The sequence below is a fragment of the Diceros bicornis genome, chromosome 4 (genome assembly GCF_020826845.1).
Source record: "Diceros bicornis minor isolate mBicDic1 chromosome 4, mDicBic1.mat.cur, whole genome shotgun sequence".
Taxonomy (NCBI): domain Eukaryota; kingdom Metazoa; phylum Chordata; class Mammalia; order Perissodactyla; family Rhinocerotidae; genus Diceros; species Diceros bicornis.
The window spans coordinates 26,359,825-26,387,657 of NC_080743.1; the positions used below are offsets into that span (position 1 = coordinate 26,359,825).

Genomic DNA, 27,833 nt, shown 5'->3' on the forward strand with positions numbered 1-27,833 from the left:
CTGTGGCGGCGTCCCATATAAAGTGGAGGAAGATGGGCACGGATGTTAGCCCAGGGCCAATCTTCTCCAGCAAAATGAGGAGGATTGGCAACGGATGTTAGCTCAGGGCTGGTCTTCCTCACCAAAAAATAAAAATAAAAAAAAAAAATGAAATGTCAGGTGTAAGTGCTTTGAGAAAAATAAAGCAGTGTAAGGAGAGTAACAGCATCCTATTTTAAATAGAGTGTTCAAAGAAGTCGTCTCTGAAAAGGTGACCTTTGACAGAACTAAAGGAACTGAGAGGGGGCGGTATGTGGGTATCTGGAGGAAGAACATTCTAGGCAAAGGAAACAGAAGAGGCCAGTGTGGCAGGTACAGAGAGCACAAGCGGGAATGGGTCTTGCAGCTTTTTCTCGCTTGGATCCGCTTTGTAAGGCTTGACATCAGTATCGGCCTCACCACTGGTGAGTTGAGCGTCACCACTAGTGCCCTGGAGCATTTGTGCTCCCAAAAATGTCAGGTGTCTTAGGCTTAAGCTTCCAGGTTTAAATCTGACTTGTCTGAGTTAGAACAAAGAATTTAATCCTACAGTGTTTGGAACCTGGGACCTTATGAACTGCCAAAGCAATTACTATTACCTCTTTGTTGACACTTAACTAGCCACAGTGTGGCAGAAACTGTTACCAGCATATTTCATTGCCCCTATAAGACTTCAAGTTGCTAAATTAGGCAGGATTCGTGTCTTGTTCATTTTTGTACCCACCTGTGTGTCTTAGACCTAACACGCACTCAAGAAGTGTGTTGAGTGAATGCATCAATGTGCTTAAGCAGCTCTAAGAATGCGTTGATTGTCTTAATAATAAAGAAAAATTATACAAACATGCAGTTTGAAACTGCATCATAAACTGATGGAGAAAGGCTTTGTGTGGGGTAATTAATGAGGAAGTGATAAAAATCAGATTGCCCCTCCTCCCCCAAAGTAGAAAAAGCAGCCAGTAGCAAATGATCTTCCTTTAGTAGTATCAGACCTCTGCAGAACTGGGTAGGAATTCAGGGAGCATCATCCTTAGAATAATTAGCACAAATCCGGTGCCAAAGAAATGAAATAGGCCTTAAGTTTGAGAAACAAACCTGAATTTAAAAAAAGTCCTTTGATGGGGCCGGCCCCGTGGCATAGCGGTTAAGTGCGCCCGCTCAGCTGTTGGCAGCCCGGGTTCAGAAGCCCAGGCACGCACCGATGCACCGCTTGTCAGGCCATGCTGTGGCAGCGTCCCATGTAAAGTGGAGGAAGATGGGCGTGGATGCTAGCTCAGGGCTGGTCTTCCTCAGCAAAATGAGGAGGATTGGCATGGATGTTAGCTCAGAGCTGATCTTCCTCACACACACACACTAAATAAATAAATAAATAAATATTTTTAAAAAATAAGAATAACAGATTAAAAAAAAGTCTTTGAGGATGTATTGCAATAATGTGCTAATAAGAGATAAAAAAAATCCTGACTTATATATATGGTTATGTGCCCTCATGTTAGAAAACTACAGCCAAAATTGTGTAAAAAAAAAAAAAGTCTTGCTGTTATGGCAAAGAAATTTAAGAAACTATAGAAATTGAGGCATCTCAATAGAGCAAGTTACAGTCATTTCAATAAGACCAATGGAGTATATTTTGCAAAACTGAGAATTTGTTATGTTTTGGCCATATGTGGTTTTATAATAAAATTTTAGTTGACTACCATGGTGAAAACCAGGTTTTTCTTATCCAGAGGATTGCCCATTCGTAGGGATGTTGTGTGAAGTATATTGCCAGCAACCCAAAGTAAACCACATGATGAGTGGTGATTACGTTCTATAACAGTATTAGTGCTTGACCCTGTACCCATGGATTGGATTTTATGAGCTGCCCTGAGAGTCTAAAAACCTCCATGTTGTTTTGTGGGAAAATGGTTTCTTCATTCTAAACAACCAATTTGCAAATGAACTTTGGAGAGCTTGCTCATGTTAACTATTTAGTATACTTTAGTCTTTCTAGTATTTTTAAAAATTCATTTAAAATTTAGTGGTTCTTGAGTAATGGTGATATTTTCATGATATTGGTTTATTCTAATCTTTGAAGGTTGTAGTCCTGCACTAGTTAAATTTCTTTAATAAAATAAAAATAAAGAATTTCAGAATTGAAAGAGAATTTAGAAGTGATTTAGTATCAGTTCCCATCCAATATAGAAATCTCTTTTATAACATCCTTGACAGATTAATATTTAGTTCCTGTTTGAGTATATCTGGTGATAGAGGGAAGTGTTCTGTTTAATGAAATATTTGCTGTGAAACTGCAATTAAATAAGTGCATATTTATGGAATGTTGAGTAGGTTCCCAGCACTGTTGGATATTATGGGGAATACAAAATAATTTAAGGCTCCATCTCTGCCCCAAAAGAGCTTAAGGAATAGTTGGAGAGGCAACATAACACATTCATTCATTGTACCAATTTATTCATATGCTATGTTATAGGCACTATGCTAGGTTCTAACAACACAAAACTTGGTCTTGGCCCTGAAGATGTTCAAACTGTTGCAAAGATACACATTCATATACATCTTTCTAAAACACAAGATAGTTGCTGCAGTGCATGTGTGTGTGTGTGGTCATATTGCAATGACCATATATTGCAATGCTGCAAAGGAGAAAGAATAGGTAAGTCTACCTGGGGAAATCAAGTTTGTCCATATTCTATATAGGATGGTTTAAATTATAGTCCTGAAAAAAGAGTTTTTTTATTTATGATGTGTTACAAAGAATAAGATTTGTGAGGCAAAGTAAAATTTAGTAAATGTCCACTAGGAAGTTTCTAGCAAATAAAGACTTTCAGCTTTTTTGATGTAACAGCACTTCTTTCTAAGAATAAAGGAATAAAGGCTTTTAAACGTACATAGTGACTTTTCATCATGTAATAGCAAGTTCAAAACATTAGCTTTCCTAAGAAGTAAACTATGCTAACTGGCAATATTAGGGTCAGCTATTTGAAAGTTGAGCTGACATCTCCCTACACAAGGTATATTAGTCCTTAAGAACTGGTGAGATTCTTTGCACTGATACCTAATGCCAAGGCTATGTAAACTTAAGTTCAAATATGTTAGCTTATGTTTTAGGCTATTGATGTTCACTTTTAAAATGTAGGTGCTAGATATTGGACTCAGAAACTGCTTAATGCATGATGAGAAAATGTTGTAGAGATATCCCCTTCTGGATCACTTTTGTGCATGACTGTATTGGTTAGTCACTTAATTTTATATTTTTAGAAATTCTGTGCTACCAGCCACATATCTTTTGTCTAATAAACAGGCCATCAACTACATCATCATTTTACCTTGTAAGAAACCTCATATGCTCAGTGGAAATACAAAACCTGGGTTGATCTTTATAATTTCAGCCAGATCAAGTAAATTTAAAGAGAAAAGTTAAATCTTTCCCCAAAACTTCAAACAGAAAACATGGACTCTGCCATATGATTTTAGGTAAAACATGGCTTTTCTGAGCCTTAGTTTTATTAAGTGAACAGAATAGGCATCATTTCCATTTCACAGATTTATTGTGAAAAAAAAGTGATGATAAAATAGAAATTTACTATTTTTAGTCTGTCTAACTATAGACTTCAAATGCTTTCTCTTCATCTGGGGCATTTTCATATAGTCATAAGTGTAATTAGTTGGGTCTCTGGCAAACAGATTGAGAGAGGTCTACGAACAAGGACCAAACACCCAATTCTTCCCTCCCATAGCTACCTGCCTCCCTCTCCCAGCAGACTCTGCAGGAGCCATATAGACAGAGGACAAGACTAAGCAAAAGAATGTTTAATGAAAGCTAAGCTCTGGCCCCAAACCTCACCATCAATCTCCTTATGAGCTAGGCCAGACCTCAGATAAGTCACAAGGATTCCTTTGCCTAAGCGCTGAAGGCCTACATGACCTGGACCAGGAAAGGGTAGGGGGAACAGTGCAAGAAGCCTCCTTATCCTCTTTCCCTGCACTTTAATCTCTGCCTGCCCAGAGCAGGAAAAGAGGAGGTGGGGGTGTGGGGGAGGAGTGGGGTAGGGTGGAGGAGAAGATTGATTTTTGGTTCTCCCTAAAGCCAAGAGGAGAGCTTGTCTGAGCTGTCCTCCTCAGGCTCTCCTAGGGCATGACCCACTTCCAAGAGAGAGGCAGCTCCAGACCCATCATATCATATCAGCTTCAAGGAAGCAGAGAGACTTCAAAGTGATGACTCCCGAGAGAGGCTCTAAAGAGAGAGTGCAAATAGACTAATCCCAAGGGAGAGGCCCTGCCACTTGAACTCAGAGCCCAAACCCCTTATGAGCACCAAGACTCAATACTTTTCCTTTAATCTTATCATCTCTACTAGCCCTCTCTCTCCTAGAAAGAAGTAAGGAGGAACAAAGAAGAGTCTTGAGTTCTGCCCAGAGATCAGCCGTCTAGAGTCAGAACAAAGAAAAAACCCATAATTGAAATTCACCCTATATGGTAAAGATCTATTTGCCTGGAATGTGTGGAACCTTTCTTATCCAAATTAATAGTATTTTTAGAATCCACATATCTTATCTTCCAAAACACATGACTGAAAAAAAATTTTTCCTTACCATCCAACACACCTGAATGCCTAAGAATTGCCATGATTCTTGCCTTGCCTGTAAGCCTTCTATGATGTCACAACAAGGTACAATATTCTGTCTCATAAATGATACCGTCAATTCCTTCACATACATTGGACCACAGCATGGCAGTTGACATCATTCACTTGCTGAGTACTATAGAAAACTATAGTAAATTTCTAAAATAAATGATCATTTTTGAAAAAATCCTTTCAGTACAGTTTTTTTGTTCATTTGGGTGCTTCCAGTGTTTGGAATTCTGTTTCTTTGTCCTATTTGTACATTGTGTGTGGATAGTCCTGAGGATTTATATTTCTCTTTGGACTCTCTCAATTTCTTTCATCTTACTCCTGCTCACAGATTTATCCGTGAACTGCTGGGTGTCCAGAGATAAGTCAGTTGAGTATAGAACTAAGATTTCAGTCCCTGGGGATTGCTTCAAAAAGAGCTTTTCCGTCATTATTTCAAGAGAATAATTATAAATATTTCAAGTTTTTCAAACAACTGAAACAAATTGTCGCTGCTATGAATCATAAACTGTATCTTCCTAATGTTTATCCATAGTTTTTCTATGTTTACTGAATTTTCTCACATGGTTTTGACTTTGAAATGGATGGTTTCCACTTAAATCTTAAATTGCCATGGGTCAAATAATTCACTAGCCCACTTGGCTTATGGAAAAATGCCATGGAGAAAAATGAAAACAGTTTTGAATCTCATCCACTCCCTCATTTTTGAATTTTTTTTTTTCTAATTCTGTTTGCATCTTGGAACAGCTTTCCTCAGAAGACGAAGAGAAAGAAAACACAATGTAAATTCAACTAAGATACAGGACATGAAAGCATCCCTGATGGCTGAAAAGTCTCAGGCTAACCAAGGGTTAAAAACATCAACATTCATAGTATGTATGTATTGTCATCTTTACCCTTGGGAAAGCGGTGTATCTATATTTACAGTGGTAGGAGAATTGCCTATATTAAGTGAAATATCGAAGTGCAGACATGATCCTAATGTAGATGTGATGGTTTCTTTTTCGCTTAGAAATAGATGGATAGTGCCTCCCAACTCTGGCGCCCTCTTTGTATATCTGAAATGAGTCAGCACTTTGCTCTGGCTGGTGATGTCACTAGACTGACATCACTTGGCAATTTGGAGAATGTGTGAAATGAATTGTTTCATCTCAGAGGAAGGTAGCTAGAAGCCAAATATTTCCAGATGTTCACTGGCATCTGATTTTATGAATGTGTATACTTGCCATGGTTGTGGTTTGTTTTCCTGTTGGTCGGGGCGGGGAGGGGGGTGGGGGGCACAGTGTTTATTTATCACCTCATATTTATTGCATACCTACTTTGTGCCAGGCAGTGTCTACAAGGATCAAGCCTACCGTTAGGGAGCTTATTGATCTAGGAGGTGAAATGATAAGTAAATAGACAATTACACTGTGTGTTCTTAGGTGCTATGATAGAGGGAAAATCAGGACTTAAAAAACTGCTCCAATGCTGTTTAACTGTATATTCTTGTTCTGTATAATAATGACTCAGGAAATTATGCTTTAACTTTCTCAATGTTTAATTCTTCTACCAGACTAGCGGCATTTAATGCTCCCCCAGCATAGAAATTTCTGATAATGCTTAAGTCAAGAAGAATTGCTTGATTTCTGGTTTTTAATCATGTACAGATGAACCTTATAGCGAGTGTACTGTTGTTATACCTTACCACTGAGAGAATTCATAAATTCAAAAATCCAAGTTTTAATCAGCTCATCCCTCCAACTCCTTGGATTTTTTCCAAGGACATCTACTCCATGCTTCAGAGGTGCCAGAGTATGATTATTTTCTTTTCCTTTTCCTGTTATGATTGGGAAAATGAGCAATCAATAAAAACAGACTTTTTATTCAGCTTTTGTGTTTATTAATAACTTAAAATTTGACAATTTGCTTTAGACTAGGCTTTTTTCTCTCTCTCTCTTTCTTTGCTATCTGAGTCTAAACTTCATACAAAGTGTGTTATTTCCTGTTCATCATATAAGTCTTAAACATCATCATTAACAAGAAGGAAGGTACCATGTGCACAGCAGGCCGGAAATGATGCCACACCTTTGCAGTTAGACTTTTCCACATCCCCTGGAGGCAAGGATCTGGTTGGTGCTGTAAGAGCAGTACAGTGTATGTGGTGCTCATGGATACCTGTTTTTCTGCTCCAATGGTGATTGCCCCAAATACACATGTACTGGACTTGGAGACTAGCAAGACTTGTGAATAAGACATTTGCTAAGAATGAAAGCATTTAGATGTTCACCCCTTTAGAACCATCTTTCCTGCCATTTTAATGTTTTCTCTTTCTTACCAAGATTTTTTTGTACTTAAAATATTTTCAGAGGGCCCAGCCCCATGGCTGAGTGGTTAAAGTTTCACATGCTCCGTTTCGGCAGCCTGGGTTCACAGGTTTGGATCCCGGGTACAGACCTACTCCACTCACCAGCCGTGCTATGGCAGTGTCCCACATGTAAAGTAGAGGAAGACTGGCACAGATGTTAGCTCAGGGCTAATTTTACTCAAGCAAAAAAAAGAGGAAGATTGGCAGCTGACGTTAGCTCAGGGCAAATCTTCCTCAGGGGAAAAAAAAAAAAATTTCAGTAGTTAGCCTTGAAACAAAATCTGCATTTTCAGAGCTAATCCTATCACTGATGAGAGTAAATCTCATGTCTCTTTAGGATAAATGCTTTCTTTGTCTCCTGGCACCTTGTTTCTGGGAGAACATAATTAATTAAGTTTGTACATTAAATAATAACTTAGTGATGTGAAAGCTAATTCCCTTCCCTTGTATCTCCATCTCTTTTCCCAGGAGAAATGGGTATACCTCAGAAAGGAAGAGTGACAGTCCATCTTTTTAATCTTTTTCCTTGCTTTTCCCAAATGCAACCCTTTGCTCCTGTCTCTGGGACACACAAGGTTCTGACCTTACCCTTCCCTAATAACCTATCCAAGCCTAGTGGCTTCAAAGCCCAAATGAAGTTGCTCCTACTCCCTGAAGACTTCCTTTCTCTCTCCAAGCCTGACTCTTATTGTACTTACCACACAATTCACTTGGTGTATTTATTGCCTTGTTTGCACTCCTGTTTGACTTTTCATATGGCTACAAGATTAAGTGCTTTTAGAGCAGCAAACATGGGTTATGTCTCTTTGATTTTCCTAAGATGCTTAGCATATAGTAGATATTCAGTAGTTTTAGTTGATAAAGGATAGTCTGTCCTTAGCATCTCTAACAAGCCCTGGGGAGTAGGTCTTTGGGATCTATTTCTTACTAGGTCATTCTTAGGTCAACAGAGATAACTTGTTTTGTTCTATCACACTGGGGACAAATCTCCATGATCAGCTTCAGAGTAGACCCCTTTGGAACCAGCTGTATTTGAATCTATGGGGTGGAAGGAGGGTAAAGCATAATGTTCACTACCTTTTTGTTGGCCCACCTGCCTTTTTGTGGCTCCAGTCTGCCTGTTTGTATCAAACTTGCCATAACCAAGTTGCAGCACTGTCTTTTTAAAGAATAAGCCATAATATAGAGAATACACCTGGATCACAAGTTAAAATATTGGAATGATGCCATTGTTTTATCATATGCAGCAAATTTCCTCACTTCTTTCAGTTATAAAATAGTCATAACTATAGTTAAAGTCTAAACTGGAGAAGTAATTTTTGGGTTATAGTTCATAGAACAAGAGTAACGGATTTAATTGTTGAGGTTGCAGGAAAATAAGTATTCTCATATGCTGTTAATGGGAGATGTGTAAAGAAATTCAGCTGTTTTTTAGTGGGGAGAGGAATTTGGCATCACAGGTATACCTCGTTTGGTACAACCCAAGCAATGCTGACTCTTCATAATGTTAGTCTTGAGACTAATTTTTATATTAAAACACACACGCAAGCTCTCTCTTCTGGAAAAGATAGTAAAGCAAATGTTAACACTTTGAAACACTCCCTCTGTTCAACATATATAGGCATGATAGATAAAGTATGAAAAGAGATAACAAAAACGCATACATGGACACAAAAACAAGATAAGCATTTCTGTGAAGCCTGAATGGAATACTGAGTGGGGCTGAAGTGAATGCTGGGCTCTCATCCAAAGTAGGCAGTAGCAGCCAGGAGCACAGCTCTTGCCAGTAAAGGGGACTGCAAATGCACCCAGCAAGATAAGAAACTGGAGCCTGGTCACTGTTTAAAGCCCAAGGCCCCCACTCCCAAAAGGAAGCTGAAAAGAATAGCAGTTAACTGGATGCTGGAGCTGGTGCTTCAGAGGAAACCGTGCATCTGGGGTGCCTCCCAACCAGGAACTGAGTCAACCTGCCCACTGTCTCCCTGACTGGATCTGTGAGATCCTGACATCACAGAGGAACATCAAAACACCATAAGACCTAATGGTGGACTGGGGGGCTGGGGGTTGGGTGCAGGAAACCACAAAACAGCACGCGAGAGGTGGTGGAAACAATCTCCTTCTCAGAATGAGCCTACCACCCAGAACACATGAAGAAAACTATGCTAAAAAGGCTGTCAACAAAATTAGCTGTTGGAACATTGATTCACTTGAGATGAAACAATGAATTTAAAATAAACATATTTAAAGTGGTCAAAGAGATAAAGATATAACACAAAAAAGTAGATAGATATGACATAAGAGCAAATGGATATAAAAAATTGACAAATCTAAAAAATAAAGAAGTCACTGAATTTAAAAGTATCAGCAGGTAGAATAACTAGACTGTACTCAGTTGTAGAAAGAAGTAATGAATTAGGTAAGAGTCTTGAGTTCACCCAGAGCTCAGCACAGAGAGACAGGGATTAAAAAGCACACACACACCCATGAAAGATCCATTGAGAGGCTCTAACATACATTTAATAGGAATCGCAGAAAAAAGTGGAAGAAATGATGGAGCAATTTTTGAAGCAATATTTTATAGATATTTTGCTAAAATTTTCCAAAATTGAAGAAAGGCAAGTCCTTAGCTACAGATATTGAGCAGGATTAATCCACATGCATTCAAAATTAAAGTGAAACTGTGGAAGATCTGGGATTAAAGGTAAACTCTTAAAACCATGGTGAAAGATAGATTGAGCACTAAAGAAGAAACTCAAGCTGACAGCAGGCTTCTCATCAGCAAAAATATAGGCCAGAAGAAAATGGAATAATATTTTAAAGTGCTGAAGGGAAATTAACCGTCAACACAGAATTTTATAACTTACTAAACTATTATTCAAGAATGAAAGCAATATAGACATGCTCAGACATAAGAGGTATATGAGTTTTCTATCCACAGACCCTTATTAAAAGGATTATTAAGGGATATCCTTCAACCAAAAGGAAATTGAACCCAAGGAAAAGATCTAGGATCTAAGAATGAGCACATAATTTAATAAATATATAATCACAATTAACTATAGGTTATTTTTTTTTTTAATTATGTGTTTTAAGAGAAGCTAAAACAAACTCTGGGAAAAACAAAATGGGGTAGTTCAGTGGGTAGTTAAAACATGCTTGGAAGGGAGGTAGGACACTGAAAAACTTTTGTGTGTATGTTTTAAGAAATTGTAGACAACTTCTATCACAGAAATACAGTCTGCACCTTCCTAACGAGCTGAGGCAGGATGGGAAATAGGAACTATGGAAAATGTTAGCAATGCAATAGAAGACAGGAAGAAGGAAGGAAAGTTATATATAAAAATAAAAAATATAGAAATAAATCCAAACACCAGTAAATATCCACATGTGAGTGAGTAAAATAATGTAATGGATAAAATTCACTTGTGAAAAAAAAAAAAAAAAGGATTTTTGAAAAATCCATAAAGCAGACACCTGAAAAATAAAAGCACAGACAAAGTTGCAAAATAGAGATTACGGAACAATATAAAAAAACAGAAAAACCTGGTGGAGCACTGTTAATGTTAGACGGCATTTAGCCCTCCCATCTTCAAGAATGCACCCTTTGTCAAAACAAGACATATATTTGAGTTTTAAAACGTGCATAAATGCTTGTAACCACCACCACCAACAGGATACAGAAGAATCTCAAGCCCCCAAGGAATGCGCTGGTGCGGAGCCTCTGCAGCGAACCTCTGGCCACTGCGGATCTGTTCTCTGTCCTATTTATTGTACAGAATGCCATGTAAAATCAGCATGTAATTTTTTTAGACTGGCACTGGTTTTAATAGAAAAATAACTAAATGCACATCATCACTGGAATGTTTTTAATAAATTGTAGCACATCCACACTATGTAATTCTGTAGTCCTTAGAATGAAGTAGATCTCTATGTGCAGTGTGTTAAGGTCTCCAAGACATACTATGAAAGTGAAAAGCTCAAGGTGCAGGAACAATACTTATAGCAAGATCCCACATGTTTATATGTGGTATGTATGTAAATGCACAGATATAGATCTGGAAGTGTGTACACCAGCCTTGTGAGGGCTCACTAAGGAATGGCACGGGGGTAGGGAAAGGTGAAGGGAGGACTCTACCTGTGTTAAAAATAACTGTTTTTTAAAAACGATTTATGATAGCAAAAAATAAAATATTTAGACAAAGCTTAACAATAAATGTCCAAAATCTATGTGAGGAAAGCTATAAAGCACTCTTGAAAGACACAAATTAGATATGAACAAGTGGAAACACACCATAGAGAGGAAGAATCAACACCATAAAGATGTCAGTTCTTCTTAAACTAATTTATAAATGTGATGTAATCCCAGTAAAAATACCCCCAAGGTTTTTTTTTCTGGATCTAGACAAGTTGATTATAAAATTCATTGTGAAAGGCAAGCATGGAAAACAAGACAAGCATTTATCACACTAATTACTGATTTAGATGTCTTTCTCCTGTGCGTGGCCTTAACTGGCCTATTGTTCTTGGTGTCCTAACATAATTTCTGACATATAGTGGGTACTCCACGATGGTTGACTTTCCTGACAGCACACTCAGAACTACTGAGCACTTATGTTCTACATGTCCTACCCCACCCCCAGCCATGTCATTTATATCTCTAGCATGTAATAGATAAGCTGGCCCTTATTTATGTTGCTCTATCTTTGTTATTTCAAGTAGTTTCTCTGAAGCTAAGTGGTTTTGTTTGGTTTTGTTCTAGTATGCTTTAACCTCAGCCCTTTGGGGTCTCATTTTTGCAAATGTGATACTTTTTTAACTTGCTACCATAGGTGAGTTCTGCTTTTTACTGCAATGCTTTTCTGGAAACTGCCTAAATTAAGTAGATTTTATTTTTATATGATAATAATGGGTGTTATGATTCTAACAAAGGAGTGAGAATCAAATAACCTTTGTCAAAGATATATCATACAATCAAAGATGTAGGCATGATCATTAGTGATTTAAAATATTTTAATATACACTATTAAAAGACTATTAATTTTGCATTGACCATGCAAGATATTTTAATATGTGATAAAGGAGGCCCATACTCTACATAAAAATGCATCTCTTTGCTGGTATAAATTCGACAATTACGGTTTTAAATATTTGATTTCTTTTACCAGATCTGAGCAGCATTTCAGGGCGTGGTTTCAATGGCTTGTTTCCTTTTTTAAGGAAGCTTGAATTTTCGCTTCGTTTCTCTTGAAAACACTTCCCTGTAGAAAGCAAAAGCAGGAAATTCAGTTTATTTCATTGACATTAGAATTAAGGAAGCTTAGTGTTGTGTTATCGCAAAATAATTTTCATTGTGTTATCGCAAAATAATTTTCATTGTGTTATCGCAAAATAATTTTCAAATGAGAATTCATGAATCCAAATTTTATTGAGCTCGTTTCTCCAATTGCTGCAACCCTTTGGTTTCTTTTCCAGAAATATTACCTAGATATTATCACAGTCATGGAACAATTTTACATGTGTATTTTTATTCCTCCAGGGACTTTAATTGTGAAAACTGGAGGAGCATTTTATACATTTTTGTCACCTAGATGTCAGCTGCTCCTTAGGATCTAGAGGATATTGGGTCAAATTCCAGTCGATGGCCCTCTCCAAGTTCTGGCCGACTCCTGGAAAGATTAGTTCTCATCGTCCCAGTTCCTGCTTCCAGGGAAACAGTTTAGACTATAGATTTTTACCATCCTAGGCAAACTCTCCCTGTCTGTACAGTTTTGTTTTGTTTTTTGGTGAGGAAGACTGGCTCTGAGCTAACATCCATTGCCAATCCTCTTCTTCTTCTTCTTTTTTTTTTTTTTTTGCTGAGGAAGATTAGCCCTGAGCTAACGTCTGTGCCCATCTTCCTCTGTTTTGTATGTGGGATGCCACCACAGCATGGCTTGATGAGTGGTGCATAGGTCCATGCCTGGGATCCGAACCTGTGAACCCTGGGCTACCAAAGTAGAGCGAGCGAACTTTAACCACTATGCCACCAGGCTGGCCCTGTCTGTACAGTTTTGATCTAAGTATGAAATCTGGTCCCTTTTTGCTGTGATTTCTACAAAATTCATTCATAAAAGGTGTTTGTGTGTGTGTGTTTAGCAGATTTTACTAAAGATTTGGGGAAGATTGAAAGATATTTACATCTCAAAATAGAAATAATGAATGCATACTCCAGCCTCCTATCATGTTGCTTGACCTATTTCCTTCTATTGTAGCCCCTCTCTACTCTGCTGACTTACCTCCTCCTACCTCCAAGCCTGTTGGTCCTAATACAGTGTAGGTAGATTAGCCATCTTTTTTGCTTTGGCTTCATCTGACCTTTCTCTCAGTGACTCATCCTCTGTGTACCTCTCCTCCTCATTCTCAAACTAACTTAGATATTTTCCTTAACATAGATGATTTCATTCAAGAATTATTCTCATATCCAATTTTAGGATTTCCAATTTAGGATTTAATCTCATATCCGATTACTCTCATATCCGATCTTTCTCACCTTGCTATATTTTGGATCAGATTCTCATTCATCTTGCTTTTGTGTGTGTGTGTGTGTGTGTGTGTGTGTGTGAGGATGATTAACCCTTAGCTAACATCCAATGCCAATCCTCCTCTTTTTGCTGAGGAAGACTGGCCCTGGGCTAACATTCGTGCCCATCTTCCTCTACTTTATATGGGACGTGGCCACACCATGGCTTGACAAGCAGTGCGTAGATCCACACCCTGGATCCGAACCTGCGAACCCCGGGCTTCCGAAGTGGAGCTCTTGAACTTAACTGCTGCACCACTGGGCCAGCCCGTCATCTTGCTTTTTTAATGCCCCCCACCACCCATTTCTTTCCCCTCCTTCTCTCCCTCTACAGAAACATACCATGTAGCTCTAGTCTCAAGCCTTTTTCCTCCCAAAGCCTTCTGAGAGTTGCCCCTAGAAGAAAATGGTGGAATTCCTCCGCGTTGTGAGGTGTGTATGAGCTGGTGGTGATGGTCTAAGCCTCAGTGTTCTGGAGAGTGGGATGGTGGGGCGGGCGTGTTTTCTCCCTGCTCATACCCCAAGCACTCTCCCTTAGTCCTGCACCAGCAGCCTGGAACCCTACAATTATTCCTTTGAAATTTGTTTTGCAGCCTTTCTTTAAAGTTTGTTTTGCACTCTCATCTTTAAATTACTGGGTAAAGACAAGTGAGTTATACGTTTAATTAAACTTCTCAAAAGAGCAGAAAAGGTGACACAAAAACTTTCAAGTTCTTACAAGCTGCTGTTATTTACAAAGATACCACAAAAACACCCTTTACCCCCTCCTGTGGCTGTTTCACTGTTGAAATCTTCACACTCTACCGTTGGGCTCCGTAACCTGCCCCGTTCATTTCATCATCCTGATTTAGACAACCTGCGTCGCATTCTTTGGGAATTCTACTCTGAACTGCCTTTCTGCTGGTGTCTTCTTATGATATGTTCTCTCCACAGCATGAGCAGCTACTGCTCTTATTGACTAACATCCAGTGCTTTTTCTACTCTGTGCTCATTTCTGAGTAGTTAACAGCTTCTGGAAAATAGATCGCTGGCTTTACCCTCCCGGGATTTAAAATAGGCACATTTTAAAAATTATATCTTTCTGGGGCCAGCCCGGTGGCATAGTGGTTAAGTTCGTGCGCTCTGCTTCAGCGGCCCAGGTTCGTCTGCCAGATCCCAGACTGGACCTACACGCCACTCAGCAAGCCCTGCTGTGGCGTGTCCCACATATAAAGTGGAGGAGGATTGGCATGGATGTTAGCTCAGGGACCATCTTCCTCAAGCAAAAAGAGGAAGATTGGCAACAGTTGTTAGCTCAGGGCCAATCTTCCTCTCCAAAAGAAAAAAAAAATTATATATATATATATATATATATATATATATATGAAGATTGAAAGAGAAATATGACATCAGAAGGCTGAAAGGAACTTCGAGATGGTCTATGTATTACCCTGTTACATTGGGCTGTTCTCTATACAGCTATCCTAGCAGAAGCTTGGTGAAATGCGTGGACAGTGTGGAGAGGTGGAGGAATAGTAGGCTGTAAACAGGAGACACGTTTCAATTCCTGCTCTACCATTTCCTAGCCATGTGAACTTGGGCAAGTTACTTAAGTTCTCTGAACCTTAAGTGGTTTCTTCTTCTGGATAATGGGGAGAATATTACCTACCTCCCTAGCATGACAGATGCTAGCCAATCACATGCCTTTGTACAGAATATAAAAAGGCATCCTGGGGCTGGCCCGTGGTGTAGTGGTTAAGTTTGCACGCTCTGCTTCGGCGGCCCAGGATTCACGGGTTCAGATCCTGGGCACAGACCTGTGCACCACTTATCAAGCCATGCTGTGGCAGGCATCCCACGTATAAAATAGAGGATGATGGGCACAGGCATTTCTTCCACATTTCCTCCTTCCAATCCTTTTATTTCTCATACACAAGCTAATATAATCTTGGGAGCCATCCAATTCAAGATTGAGTCTGATAAAGGGATGTACTTCCCAGACCAGTAACTGATTCTCCCAGGCTCCAGTGACAGAAAAAGATGCAAATTTGTTAAAATATGTGAATGTTCTTTAAAGATTTATTTTGTTGTGAATTGTTCCGTGTCGTAACAAAACTGCTGTGTTTTATATCATAACTTAGACATGATGAACAAAGTCATATATTTCATTTTTCCAGCATGTGGGCTAAGAATAAAATCTTGGTGCTGGAATTGAACGTTGTATTCTCCAGGCAAAGGAAATGGACATTTATTGGATGTTATTGCTGCTTTCTTCACCCTAATGACATTATGAAAGCTCTTTGAATAATATAATTTGAAAATATTGTTTCTGTGTTTCAGGTCATGCAAGACAAGATAATCTGCCTTCCGAAAAGAGTTCAGCCTTCTCAGAACCACTCTTCCGTCTCGAATGTCTCTCAAGCAGTTGCCAGTACCACCCCACTGCCTCCACCTAAACCATCTCCTACCAACTCTGTCCCGGTGGAAATGAAAGGACTGAAGACGGATTTGGACCTTCAGCAGTACAGTTTTATAAACCAGATGTGTTATGAGCGAGCCCTCCACTGGTATGCCAAGTATTTCCCTTACCTTGTCCTCATCCATACCCTGGTCTTCATGCTCTGCAGCAACTTTTGGTTCAAATTCCCTGGTTCCAGCTCCAAAATAGAACATTTCATCTCAATCCTGGGGAAGTGTTTTGACTCTCCTTGGACTACACGGGCTTTATCTGAAGTGTCTGGGGAGGACTCAGAAGAAAAGGACAACAGGAAGAACAACATGAGCAGGTCTAACACCATCCAGTCTGGTCCAGAAGGTAGCCTGGTCAACTCTCAGTCATTAAAGTCAATTCCTGAGAAGTTTGTGGTTGACAAATCCACTGCAGGGGCTCTGGATAAGAAGGAAGGCGAGCAAGCGAAGGCCTTATTTGAGAAGGTGAAGAAGTTCAGGCTGCATGTAGAAGAAGGTGATATACTATATGCTATGTATGTGCGCCAGACTATACTTAAGGTTATAAAATTCTTAATCATCATTGCATATAATAGCGCCCTGGTTTCCAAAGTCCAATTTACTGTGGACTGTAATGTTGATATTCAGGACATGACTGGATATAAAAACTTTTCTTGCAATCATACCATGGCACACTTGTTCTCAAAACTCTCCTTTTGTTACCTGTGCTTTGTAAGTATCTATGGATTGACATGCCTTTATACGTTATACTGGCTCTTCTACCGTTCTCTAAGGGAATACTCTTTCGAGTATGTCCGGCAGGAGACTGGAATTGATGATATTCCAGATGTGAAGAATGACTTTGCTTTTATGCTTCATATGATAGATCAGTATGATCCTCTGTATTCCAAGAGATTTGCAGTGTTCCTGTCTGAAGTGAGTGAAAACAAATTAAAGCAGCTCAACTTAAATAATGAGTGGACTCCCGATAAACTGAGGCAGAAGCTACAGACGAATGCCCATAACCGGCTGGAATTGCCTCTTATCATGCTCTCTGGCCTTCCAGACACTGTTTTTGAAATCACAGAGCTGCAATCTCTGAAACTTGAAATCATTAAGAACGTAATGATACCAGCCACCATTGCACAACTAGACAATCTCCAAGAGCTCTCTCTACACCAGTGCTCCGTCAAAATCCACAGCGCGGCACTCTCTTTCTTGAAGGAAAACCTCAAAGTCTTGAGCGTCAAGTTTGATGATGTGAGGGAGCTGCCCCCTTGGATGTATGGACTTCGGAATCTGGAAGAGCTGTACCTGGTTGGCTCTCTAAGTCACGATATTTCCAAAAATATCACCCTTGAGTCTCTGCGGGATCTTAAAAGCCTTAAAATTCTTTCTATCAAAAGCAACGTTTCTAAAATCCCTCAGGCAGTCGTCGATGTTTCCAGCCATCTCCAGAAGATGTGCATACATAATGATGGCACCAAGCTGGTGATGCTCAACAATCTAAAGAAGATGACCAACCTGACAGAGCTAGAGCTGGTCCACTGCGACCTGGAGCGCATTCCTCACGCTGTGTTTAGCCTGCTCAGCCTCCAGGAATTGGACCTCAAAGAAAATAATCTGAAATCCATAGAAGAAATCGTTAGCTTTCAGCACTTGAGAAAGTTGACAGTGCTAAAACTGTGGCATAACAGCATCACCTATATCCCAGAGCATATAAAGAAACTCACCAGCCTGGAGCGTCTGTCCTTTAGTCACAATAAAATAGAGGTGCTGCCTTCCCACCTCTTCCTATGCAACAAAATCCGATACTTGGACTTGTCCTACAATGACATTCGCTTTATCCCACCTGAAGTCGGAGTTCTACAAAGTTTACAGTATTTTTCCATCACTTGTAACAAAGTGGAGAGCCTTCCAGATGAACTCTACTTCTGCAAGAAACTTAAAACTCTGAAGATTGGGAAAAACAGCCTATCAGTACTTTCACCGAAAATTGGAAATTTACTATTACTTTCCTACTTAGATGTTAAAGGCAATCACTTTGAAATCCTCCCTCCTGAACTGGGCGACTGTCGGGCTCTGAAGAGAGCTGGTTTAGTTGTAGAAGATGCTCTGTTTGAAACTTTGCCTTCTGATGTCCGGGAGCAAATGAAAACAGAATAACTTATTTTTGTTTAAAGTTTGACTGACATGCTTCTACCAAATACAGTATAAATAATTAGATAGTCTTAATGCCTTTCCTATTTTATTTTTATTTTTTCTTTTTCACACGAAACAAAATGTACACAAAGATTGAGTAAGGAGTATGTGTTTTTTAATAAAAATTTAATTGTATTTTTTCAACATTAATATTTTAAAGATTTATTTGTCCTGAAACGTAATGTATCTATTATTGTTTTCTACTGAAAGAAATAGATAGTTCCATCTGATCGGTGTTTTGGGGTTTTTGGTTTTTTTTCAATTCATTCTTGTGAAAGGGAGGGAATTTTAAGTTGCATGCTTTTTGGTATTTTTTAAATAGATGAGGATATTTTGCCAAGGTCATTTTTAGCTTGTTTATACCCGTAAAGAGTCCTTGTTTTTGTATTCATTGTGTCTGTACCAAGGAATCTGTGCTAGTTATTTTAATAACAACTGCCTTCTCCATTTTGGCCAAGTCCTTCATTCTACAGAAAACTCTTATCTGGAGTTTAAATTCACATAAGTGCATTGTCACAGACTATTATTTTTAAATTTTCCCCCCACCTCCAACAGAACCCTAAATTATGTTACTTCATATACCTGATAGTTCAAGTTATCCTTCGGCAAAGATATTGTAAGTGTGTGAAGAAAATAATCTTCCATGGTTGGCATGCTTGAATTGGTCATTTATAATTTAACTGATTTGCATTTTTACCAACATTTTAAAAATATTTAAAAACTAAATACAGAGGCTCCCCGCCCACCCCGACCTTGAATTCCAATATGGCTATATAGTACTAGTGAACAACCTTAGAAAAGCTAGATTTATTTTAATTAAAATAGTTAATTAAATTTAAAAATCAGAATTAGAAGCCTGTTTTTTGAGTAATTTAATCATCTTTAATATCTTGATATGTGGGTACGTCAGATGGAAAAAATTTCACTACTAAATCACTCTGTTAAAGAGATGGTGCACTCTACTCAGGCCCGCTGACTCCTCCGGCAGTGTGGCAGTGGTAATCTATTCAAGTTCTGCCTGTTGCACAAAATAATCCACTTATATATATTACACACACACATATTAATCAATTTCCCTCAAGTCTGCCCTTGCTGTGAATGCTAGTGATCCAAGCACAGGAACTCTATCTGCTCTTTTTGACTTAAAATAAGTATCTTATCTAAAATGGTTCTGTTACTTTTTTTTTAAGTGTGAATACATTGCTAAGTGGATGTCACTTAGCAATAATTTTTGCCTGATGGTCAGCAGAGCTTTTATTTATCTTGGTACTTAAAAATACAACATAGTATGGGTCTTAGGCAAAATTTTTCACTGACAATTAAGCTGTGTGAAATAGGAAAATGAAAATACTAGTTGTGCCCTCAATCTGGGACCAATACTACTGATCATGGGAATTTTGTTTTATGTACCAAATCACATTGACCATTTTCCAAGCCCTAGTCTGATCTAAGAAAGTTGCCTGACTTAACAATGAAAGCAAGTAGGAAGATGATTGGGGGTTTCAAAATGCTGCTTTTAAATTTGCCCTTGATCCTGGTGACTTTGCTCAACAATGCTACTTTAAGTCATGTATGGAATACAACTATAGGAACTACTCAATACATATATTGAGATATATGTACCTCAATCGTGTTTTAAATGTTATGATACATCGTGGGTGAAGGATTTGGAAAAGAGATGCTTTTCATTTATTTAATAATCTAATCATGTAGACCAAAGTGCTTCACTGTTTCTGCTCTGTGTTAAAGCGTTAGAATGGTGATTTTGTATAGCTGATTTATTTCGACCTGGAATTGAAATGTGTTTAAAATAGTAACATGGATATATTTCTTGTAGGATAAAATATTCAATTCCAGAATATTGTTAGGATCCCGATTATGAACAATGTGTTGTATTTAGCAACATAGCCCTATCTGTTTTAAACAAACAAACAAAAAACCTGGAAGATTGTCCGTGGCTGAGCATGATGAAAACACTGTGTTGAAAGGTCAGCTTAGGTAACTACTGGTAAACCTGGGTGCACTGTTTTTGTGGATAAAATTTATAGTTGTTTTCTATATCACCCTTCAAGAGGGATCTATTCAGGTTAAAAATCATATTTATGCTGAGGTCTTTATCTGGTGTTAACTCGTAATCTCATATGGGTTCATAACTGAAGTAAGTCACTAATAATTAGTTTTTATCACTCTTAACAATTTGCTCAAAATTCCAAAAGAACTTGGTTTACATTCTTAATGAGTTCACAAGCTGACCCTAAACCTAATAACCTAATAAATAAGTTCTAAATGACATCCAATAAATCAGTATAGTTCTAACTAAAAAGGAAAATTCATAGATATTTCTGTTAGATTTTATAAAAATTCAAAACTCTCAAACTTCATCTTGAGTCTAAATTTTCTGACTCTGGCCCTTTTTAATATTGTTGATTTTTGTTCACATTCTTAAATAAAAAGCATTCAATTACTATTTAGCTTTTAAATAGGAAACTCAGGTAAACGAACTGCTGACTTTTCTGAAGTCCTTTCACTGATCAACTCAGTATAACGGGTGTTGACCTAACCCCTTTCTGTATTTTATAAGTGCTCTTGCTAAAAAAGAACAGCTAGCTCTGTTTCTCCAGGCTCTGTAGAGTGCGTGAGAAAGTGCTTATGTAAATATAAAAGCATTGTATGTATTTATAACTCCAATGGCTGCCTGAAGCCCATAATGGGTACACTTTCTGGTCAGTTTTAATGGTTAAGTGTAGAACAGACAATTGTCTGGTGATGGGCTGGTTGAAACAGAGCATGTAAGTACATCCCAATGGAACTCGCCTAAAAAGACCACAGCTCAGAAAACTAGCTATGTGTTGAGTTTTGTTTTTAACACAACACTTTTAATATGAAGGTTCTTGATGCAGTGAAACCTGTTATTTACAATTATAATTTTTTTCTTATTGCTCACCCACCCTTTTCCCTGGGATTACATTAGTTATTGTAACGAGTTCTAACAGTTTACACGGCATCCTGTGCCGCATCCTGAACTGCTTTTTCAGAAAGGCTTGGAAAATATGCCTGCTATGAGTATTTTGTTCATGTCAAGGTGCCTCCTCACCTGCCCCTCAAGCCATCTTTGTAGAGAGGAGCTTGAACGGCCTGGAATGTTCTTTGTGTTACTTGGGATGAGGAAAGTCCACATCCTTGCAATACGCTCTTTTAAGATTTCTGATATCAAGAAAGAGAAAACAAAACCTTTACTTGTATCTCTTGTTACCATTTCTCCCAAGAGGAGTTTTGCTGTTATTTTCCTAATTCTAATATAAGAAAAGTCCATTTTTAAGTAGTTTATGTTACTCTCTAATTTCATACCAAATACCTGCTCAATAGTAATGGTATATTTGCTTAAACAGTGAACATTTATGATCTATCTTTATGAAAACTGTCAGCAGTACTTTGTAAACAGATAAAATAAATTTCAATATAATTTCAATTGTGTTTAGAGACTAAGTTAAGGTTCAATTAACATTCCCCTATTAATCCTGAATGTGATAATGCTATTCAAGCAGTTCATATTTTTGGTAGGTTCTCAATAACTCAGGGTGGGATTCCATACTAACTTTAAGTTGGCGAAACAACGACACAGCACAGTTATTAGTAAGGGGAATGCCTCAAGGGTCTGTAAGATTTTCTCATCTTTTCTTGTCTATTCAGAAACATTGTAAGAAAACTTGGACAGTCTCTACCAGACTTGCATTAATTTTTCAGATTTAGGCCTCAGTGACATGCTTCTAATACAATTTCATACCAGCCTTCCAAACTAGGTATCCACTTGTACTCCATCTTCCCAGAACAATTAACAGATAAAGGCAACATCCTTAAGTTCATTTTGGGAGAGGGAAGAGGGTCTCCTTCCACCCCAAGGAATTTTTTTTAATCAGAGGACCACGAAAAGGGGGGTATAACTTTGAACAATTTAATTTGCTGGCCATGTTAAATAACAGTTCCTATGCATGGTTTTTAGTATGGTAAAAATTTGCTTTCTTCTGAATACCTTTCCCTTTTCCACCTGATTCTGCCTCTTGCCTGAATATTTTCACTGGGGTTGAAACTCAATGCCTTATGTGCTCACTCAGTTTTCTTTCTGCAGCTTGCTTTTTCTCACTATCTGTGTGTGTTCAGATTGTGTCAAATGCTGGCAAAACCTCTAAGACTGTCAAGAAAATGCTTGAAAGTTGATTTGTCCTAGTGCAAATTCATGATAAAATGTCTTAATGTTATTTGGCTATGTAATATATAGGAACAGAAAATAACTTAAATAAAGTCGTTTTTGTAATTTAAAATTGAGATTTGTCCCTTTCTTACTTGTTTTTAGAAATCATGTTTCTCTGTTGCATTTCTCTTGTGTTTTTTCATAAGCTGTTACAAAGGCTCCCTGTACTCTGCAGGAAATGGGCTGCATGCAAAATTTCACTTTGTGTTGAGCTAGTTTCTGCAATTGTGACTAATTATTTCCTTCCTTAATTCACTGTCCTGCATCTACCTAAGGTGCCTCTGGAGTTTCATTTGGGTAATTAGTGCCTTAATATGTAATCTGGTGTGCAATCTCTGTGCATTTGCCAGATCAGATTGTACAATTACTGTCCAGCCCAGCTTTCAGTAAATACTTTTATGGTAATGATTATGGTTACTTAAAGGAATCAGAATGCTTCTACACAGCTAGGATGCCTCCCGTAGCAAACTACGTACACTCCAGGGTTAGGAAAGCCCTTCATAAGAAAACTTTATGTACCCCTTATGCGTAAGAAAATTGTGATTGGTAACTTTTGAAGCTAAGTTGTGACTTTAAATATTTTTCTATAGTCATTTATGACTCATTTATTTTACTGATAATCGACTGATAGTGCTTTGGAGAAGGACTATTGAGATGAGGAAGGATTGAGTGTGGTGAGAGAGGCTAGGTAAATGTGTATGTCAGAAACTTAGAAGGGATTGTGTGAGAGCTCTGGGGAAATTTTGGAGACCAGAGCTGGGAAATGCAAATCCAGTGATTTCAGTGCAATTTGCACATAAGACTCTCTGTCCACGGCCACCTTCCACTGTTCCCATCTTCCAGTCCTTTCATTTATACAGAATATTGAGAGAAACACTGAAATAAATTGATTCAGTTGTTCATTAGCGTTGCCTAGCAAGATAGAAATAAGCATCTTGGTTTGGGTGGAGAAGTACAGGAAGAGGGAAGTCACTAAAGCCAGTTTGAGACTCTGGGGGACTTCCACAGCCGTAGCATGAGGCCTGCATATTTCTGAACGCAAGTTTGAATGTCATCCTAAATATTCAAGTGGGAAAAAAGTGAAAAGCTGTTCATAAACTGCGTTATTTTTTTGTGTAAATCTTTGAATACAGGTTATACTTTAGATTTCATATTTAAACATATTTGAACAAAGCAAGGTGCAAATAAACATTTATGTGATCAGGCATACCGTAAGTGATAGAGTACATTCAGAGTTTGAATATTTTGCATAAAAGACACAGCATTAGGCAAAGTATTTATTACCAAACATCTAAACCAAACTGGCCATTCTAATTATTTTGATTCAGAGATTCTTCTGTTATGAAGTTTGGGAACAAGTAGAAGATGGACTTTCTCTTTAGTTTATTTTTTTAATCCTTTAAGGAATTGATTTTATTTCAACTCAAGTTACATCTAGACATCACCATTAAAACAGTGTTTAGTTCAATTCTTATTGGTAGCCTCAGGTAATATAGATCTTGGGAAAAGAGACACAAGAGGCAACATGTAAGTTTTTCACTTTATATCGCCTCCATAGTTCTTCTAAGAAAAAAAATCAACTTCCCAGCAGTGATTTTGATATAGAAAAAAATTATAACATATCTTCAATCTGAATTGCAAAGGTTCTTGGGATTCCATTATAATTTCACATAGACTATGTAGTTTTGTTAAAATCATACTCTAAATAACATTTGGACAGCTTTGAACATCTCAGGCTGATTTAGTCCAAGAATAATTAAAACCAATGCAAAAACATGAAGATATATTCATTGTAAGTTTGAGGAATAAATGCCCACAAATTTATAAAATAGTTGATGAGTTCCGTTTGTGCATATTGAGTTGTATGTATAAATTATCTTAGTGATTTAAATTGCTTTATGAGAAATACTTCATGGTATAGCCAATCTCAATAAAAACCTGAAAAGCTATGTACATCAATGACCTCTAAGTGGTGTTAAAGAAAAAATCATTCTGACACTTGTTAAAATGGTAAGGAAGACTTTATTCAAGACTTCTTGTTTATTCAGGATTTTTTCTTAACTCTCCCCAGGTTCTAGCCTCTGGTGGTGTAACTCATCGACTTTCTTGGTAGTCATGTTCTGGGCCTTAACAATATCAGCATGCTAACAGATTTAGTTGTTCTATGCATCCAGAAACAAAGAGAGGATGTTGACAGTTTCTGCTTTAGTGAGGAAGTATTTAAAATGAGTTGATGTTTGTGAAATTGAAAACTAGAATTTCAGCTGCAATCAAAACTACTCAATGTAAACATTAGGCTACATAAATATTTTGTAAGTCCAGATATCCTCTCAAAGAAACTGAATTGGTGTCAAATGGGAAATATGAAGAATGCCATGGGGCCTCCTAATAAAGGGTGCTCAATGCACTCTCTGAAATTCAGGCTGATGTGTTACCCTTCAAATTTTAGCAGCAACAATGTTAAAACAATCAAATCTCAAGTACAGCAAACGAGCTAGACAATTATTTTCAGATAATTCTCCCTAACTCAGAAACTGCTAGTGACTATAGCGTGCTTTAATGTAAATCTGATCAAGAACTTGCATCCAAAATACCTGAAAGTTGACTCCAACACCTTATGGTTAATGCTGATAATGGCATTCTTAATAGCACTGACTACACCATAGTCAACAGTTGTTAAGACAGAAGTTGTATTCTGGGTTGCCTTAAAATTGTTAGAATCATAAACATTTTTTTATGTGTACAGGGAGGAAAAAAACATTACACAAAAGTTTATCTGGGCCTCTATAAATGCTTTAAATAGGCCTGACAATAAAGGGTTATACGTTATCCATGTACAGTCATGCACCGCCTAAGGACGTTTTGGTCAACGACGAACCACAGATACAAAGGTGGTCCCATGAGATCAGTACCGTATCACCCAGGTGTGTAGCAGGCTGTACCATCTAGGTTTGGGTAGGTACGTTCTATGATGTTTGCACAATGATGAAATCGCCTAACAATGCATTTCTCAGAACGTATCCCCATGGTTAACTGATGCATGACTGTACTTGAATTGATTAGACAGGAACACATAGAGTGTTAGATGTTCATAGAAATGCCTCTTCTATCTTCAGTTCTGTCCATCCAAACCTAATTTTGGCTCTAGATTTTTTAGAAGAGTTTTAAAGCTTATTTAGAACTTCTCTAACGCTCTCTACCTGCCTCATTATTTAAGGCACTTATCATTTGTACCATGGTTATTTTAGGACCTATCTTATCTCTCCTTCCAGAGTTGGAGGCCCCAGGAGTACAGAAACCAAAACTTATTTGTCTTTGTGTTTTCCTAAAGTGCTTCCCACTGTGACTTGTACAAGTTGGGCTCTGAAAAAAATATTGCTGAATCAACCAAGAGGCCCAACTCTATGAAGTGAGGGCCTTAGAACTGTGAAGGGCCGTCATTCATGTTCAAGCTGGTTCCTAGACGTATTATTTTCCTAGGGCTGTTATAACAAAGAACCACACACTGGGAGGCTTAAATAATCAGAAATTTGTTGTCTGAAAGTTCTAGATCAAGGTGTCAGCAGAGTTGGTTTCTTCTGAGGGCTGTGAGGGAGAATCTGTACCAGGCCTCCCTCCTATCTTTTGGTGGTTTGTCAGCAATCTTCGGTGATCTGCCCTCAGATCTCTGCCTTCATCTTCTCAGGGCTTTCTACCTGTGTGTATCTATCTCTATGTCCAAACTTCCCCATTTTATAAGGACACAGTCAAATTAGATTAGGGCCCACCCTAATGACCTCATCTTAATCTGATAATCTGCAAAGACCTGATTTCCAAATAAGGTCACAATTACAGGTACTGGGGTTTAGGACTTCAATATCTTTTGGGGGGACAAAATTCCATCAGTAACACTGGGCAAGATATTTCTCTTTCTTGATGAAGCTATTACACTCCAGATTTATTAGCAACATAGAATTTTTCTATATTTTGACTACTTGAGGGGATTGGCTACTCCAGGGGCTTTCAAATGGTGTTCCAAGGAGCTCTAACTCTCCACAAAGTATCTCAGGAGGACTCAGGGACGGGATAGGACCCCCGGTTTCATAACTGTTCCAATTACTATTGCCATGTAACAAACCACCCCAAAACTCAGTAGGGTAAAAACTATTGTATGACACTCTCAGATTCTGTGGATAAGGAATATGGGAAGAACACAGCAGAAATAGCTTTTCATCTCTGCTCCACAATGTCTGGGACCTCAGTTGGGAAACTCTATGGCTGGGAGCTAGAATCATCTGGAGGCATCTTCACTCCCACGTTTGGCGTTTGATTCTGACTGTCAGCTGGAACCTCAGCTGGGCCTCTGCATACAGCCTGGGCTTCCTCACAGCATGGCAGCTCCAGGGGAGTCAGAGATCTCACATGATAGCTTAGGGCTCCAAAGCAACTATTCCAACTGACAGAAAGGATGCTGCATCACCTTTTATGACCTAGCCTCAAAAGTCACATCACTTCTGCCAAGCTCTATTAGTTGAAATAGTCATAAATCTTGCCCAGTTTAGGGGCAGTGGAGAGGGGACATAGACCCTACCTATCAATGGGAGGAGTGACACTGTTACATTGTAAAAAAAAATGTGTGGAACAGGAGATATTGTTGTGGCCATCCGTGAAAAATACAGTGTCACACAGTCCAACTAACTTCTTCAACCATTAGGCAGCACCTCTCTCTGACTCTTTAATATTTACTAGCAATTGTAGATAAGAAATAAAGGATCCATAGAGGCCCCATAACACTCAAAAAGATTGTGAGAACACAATCTTTCAGCATATCCAGTGATTATTGTAGAAAACCAGAAAATTGAGAAAGCAAGCATTTTCTTCACCCCTTTTCTTTGTTTCTTATTACTTTGGGCAAGCTGGGAGAGCCTGGCAGAATTTCTGTTATGAAATAACTAGAAGAAAGCCATCATTTCATTTTATTGCATCACATTTTAAAAATCATCAACTTTTTGACCTAGTTTAAACTAGGTGCTTTCACAAATTTTATTTGACTATCGTGCTTCTCCGAATGTCAGCCAAAATTTCCTAAGTTGCTCGGAGACACATGTGTACACACACATGTACACACCCCTAGTCTGTGACTGACACAAATTAATAAGAGGAAAAGTCTCATCAATGTCTGTGGTGAAAAGCGAAGAGACCTGAGGCAGGTGCCTTAGCCAAGTCCCTCAGCTTCCCTTCTTATCCAGGCACAGAAGTCTGCTCCCTGCCCCCTCCACAGTCTGACAAACCCTCACAGCAACTGGAGGACAGGCAGCCAGAGCAGGTCTCTGAAGCTTCTGACTCCCTACTTTGCAGCAGCCTTCTCTGGTGGGTCCCATCCTTCTAGCTCAGAAGGAACATCTGGGCGTTGGAAAAAGTT

The 27,833-nt window shown here is 38.4% G+C and overlaps 1 protein-coding gene across 1 annotated transcript in view; it reads left to right on the forward strand.

Annotated features, from left to right (window-relative positions):
* The window catches only part of LRRC8C (leucine rich repeat containing 8 VRAC subunit C), a 77,325-nt gene extending 54,830 nt beyond the window's left edge, over nt 1–22,495 (forward strand). Inside the window, exon 3 of the mRNA XM_058538476.1 lies at nt 15,874–22,495. Within this exon, the coding sequence (XP_058394459.1) occupies nt 15,874–18,147 (2,274 nt within the window). The 3' untranslated portion in view covers nt 18,148–22,495. The remainder of the gene's footprint in view (nt 1–15,873) is intronic.
* Nucleotides 22,496–27,833: the final 5,338 nt, after the last annotated feature.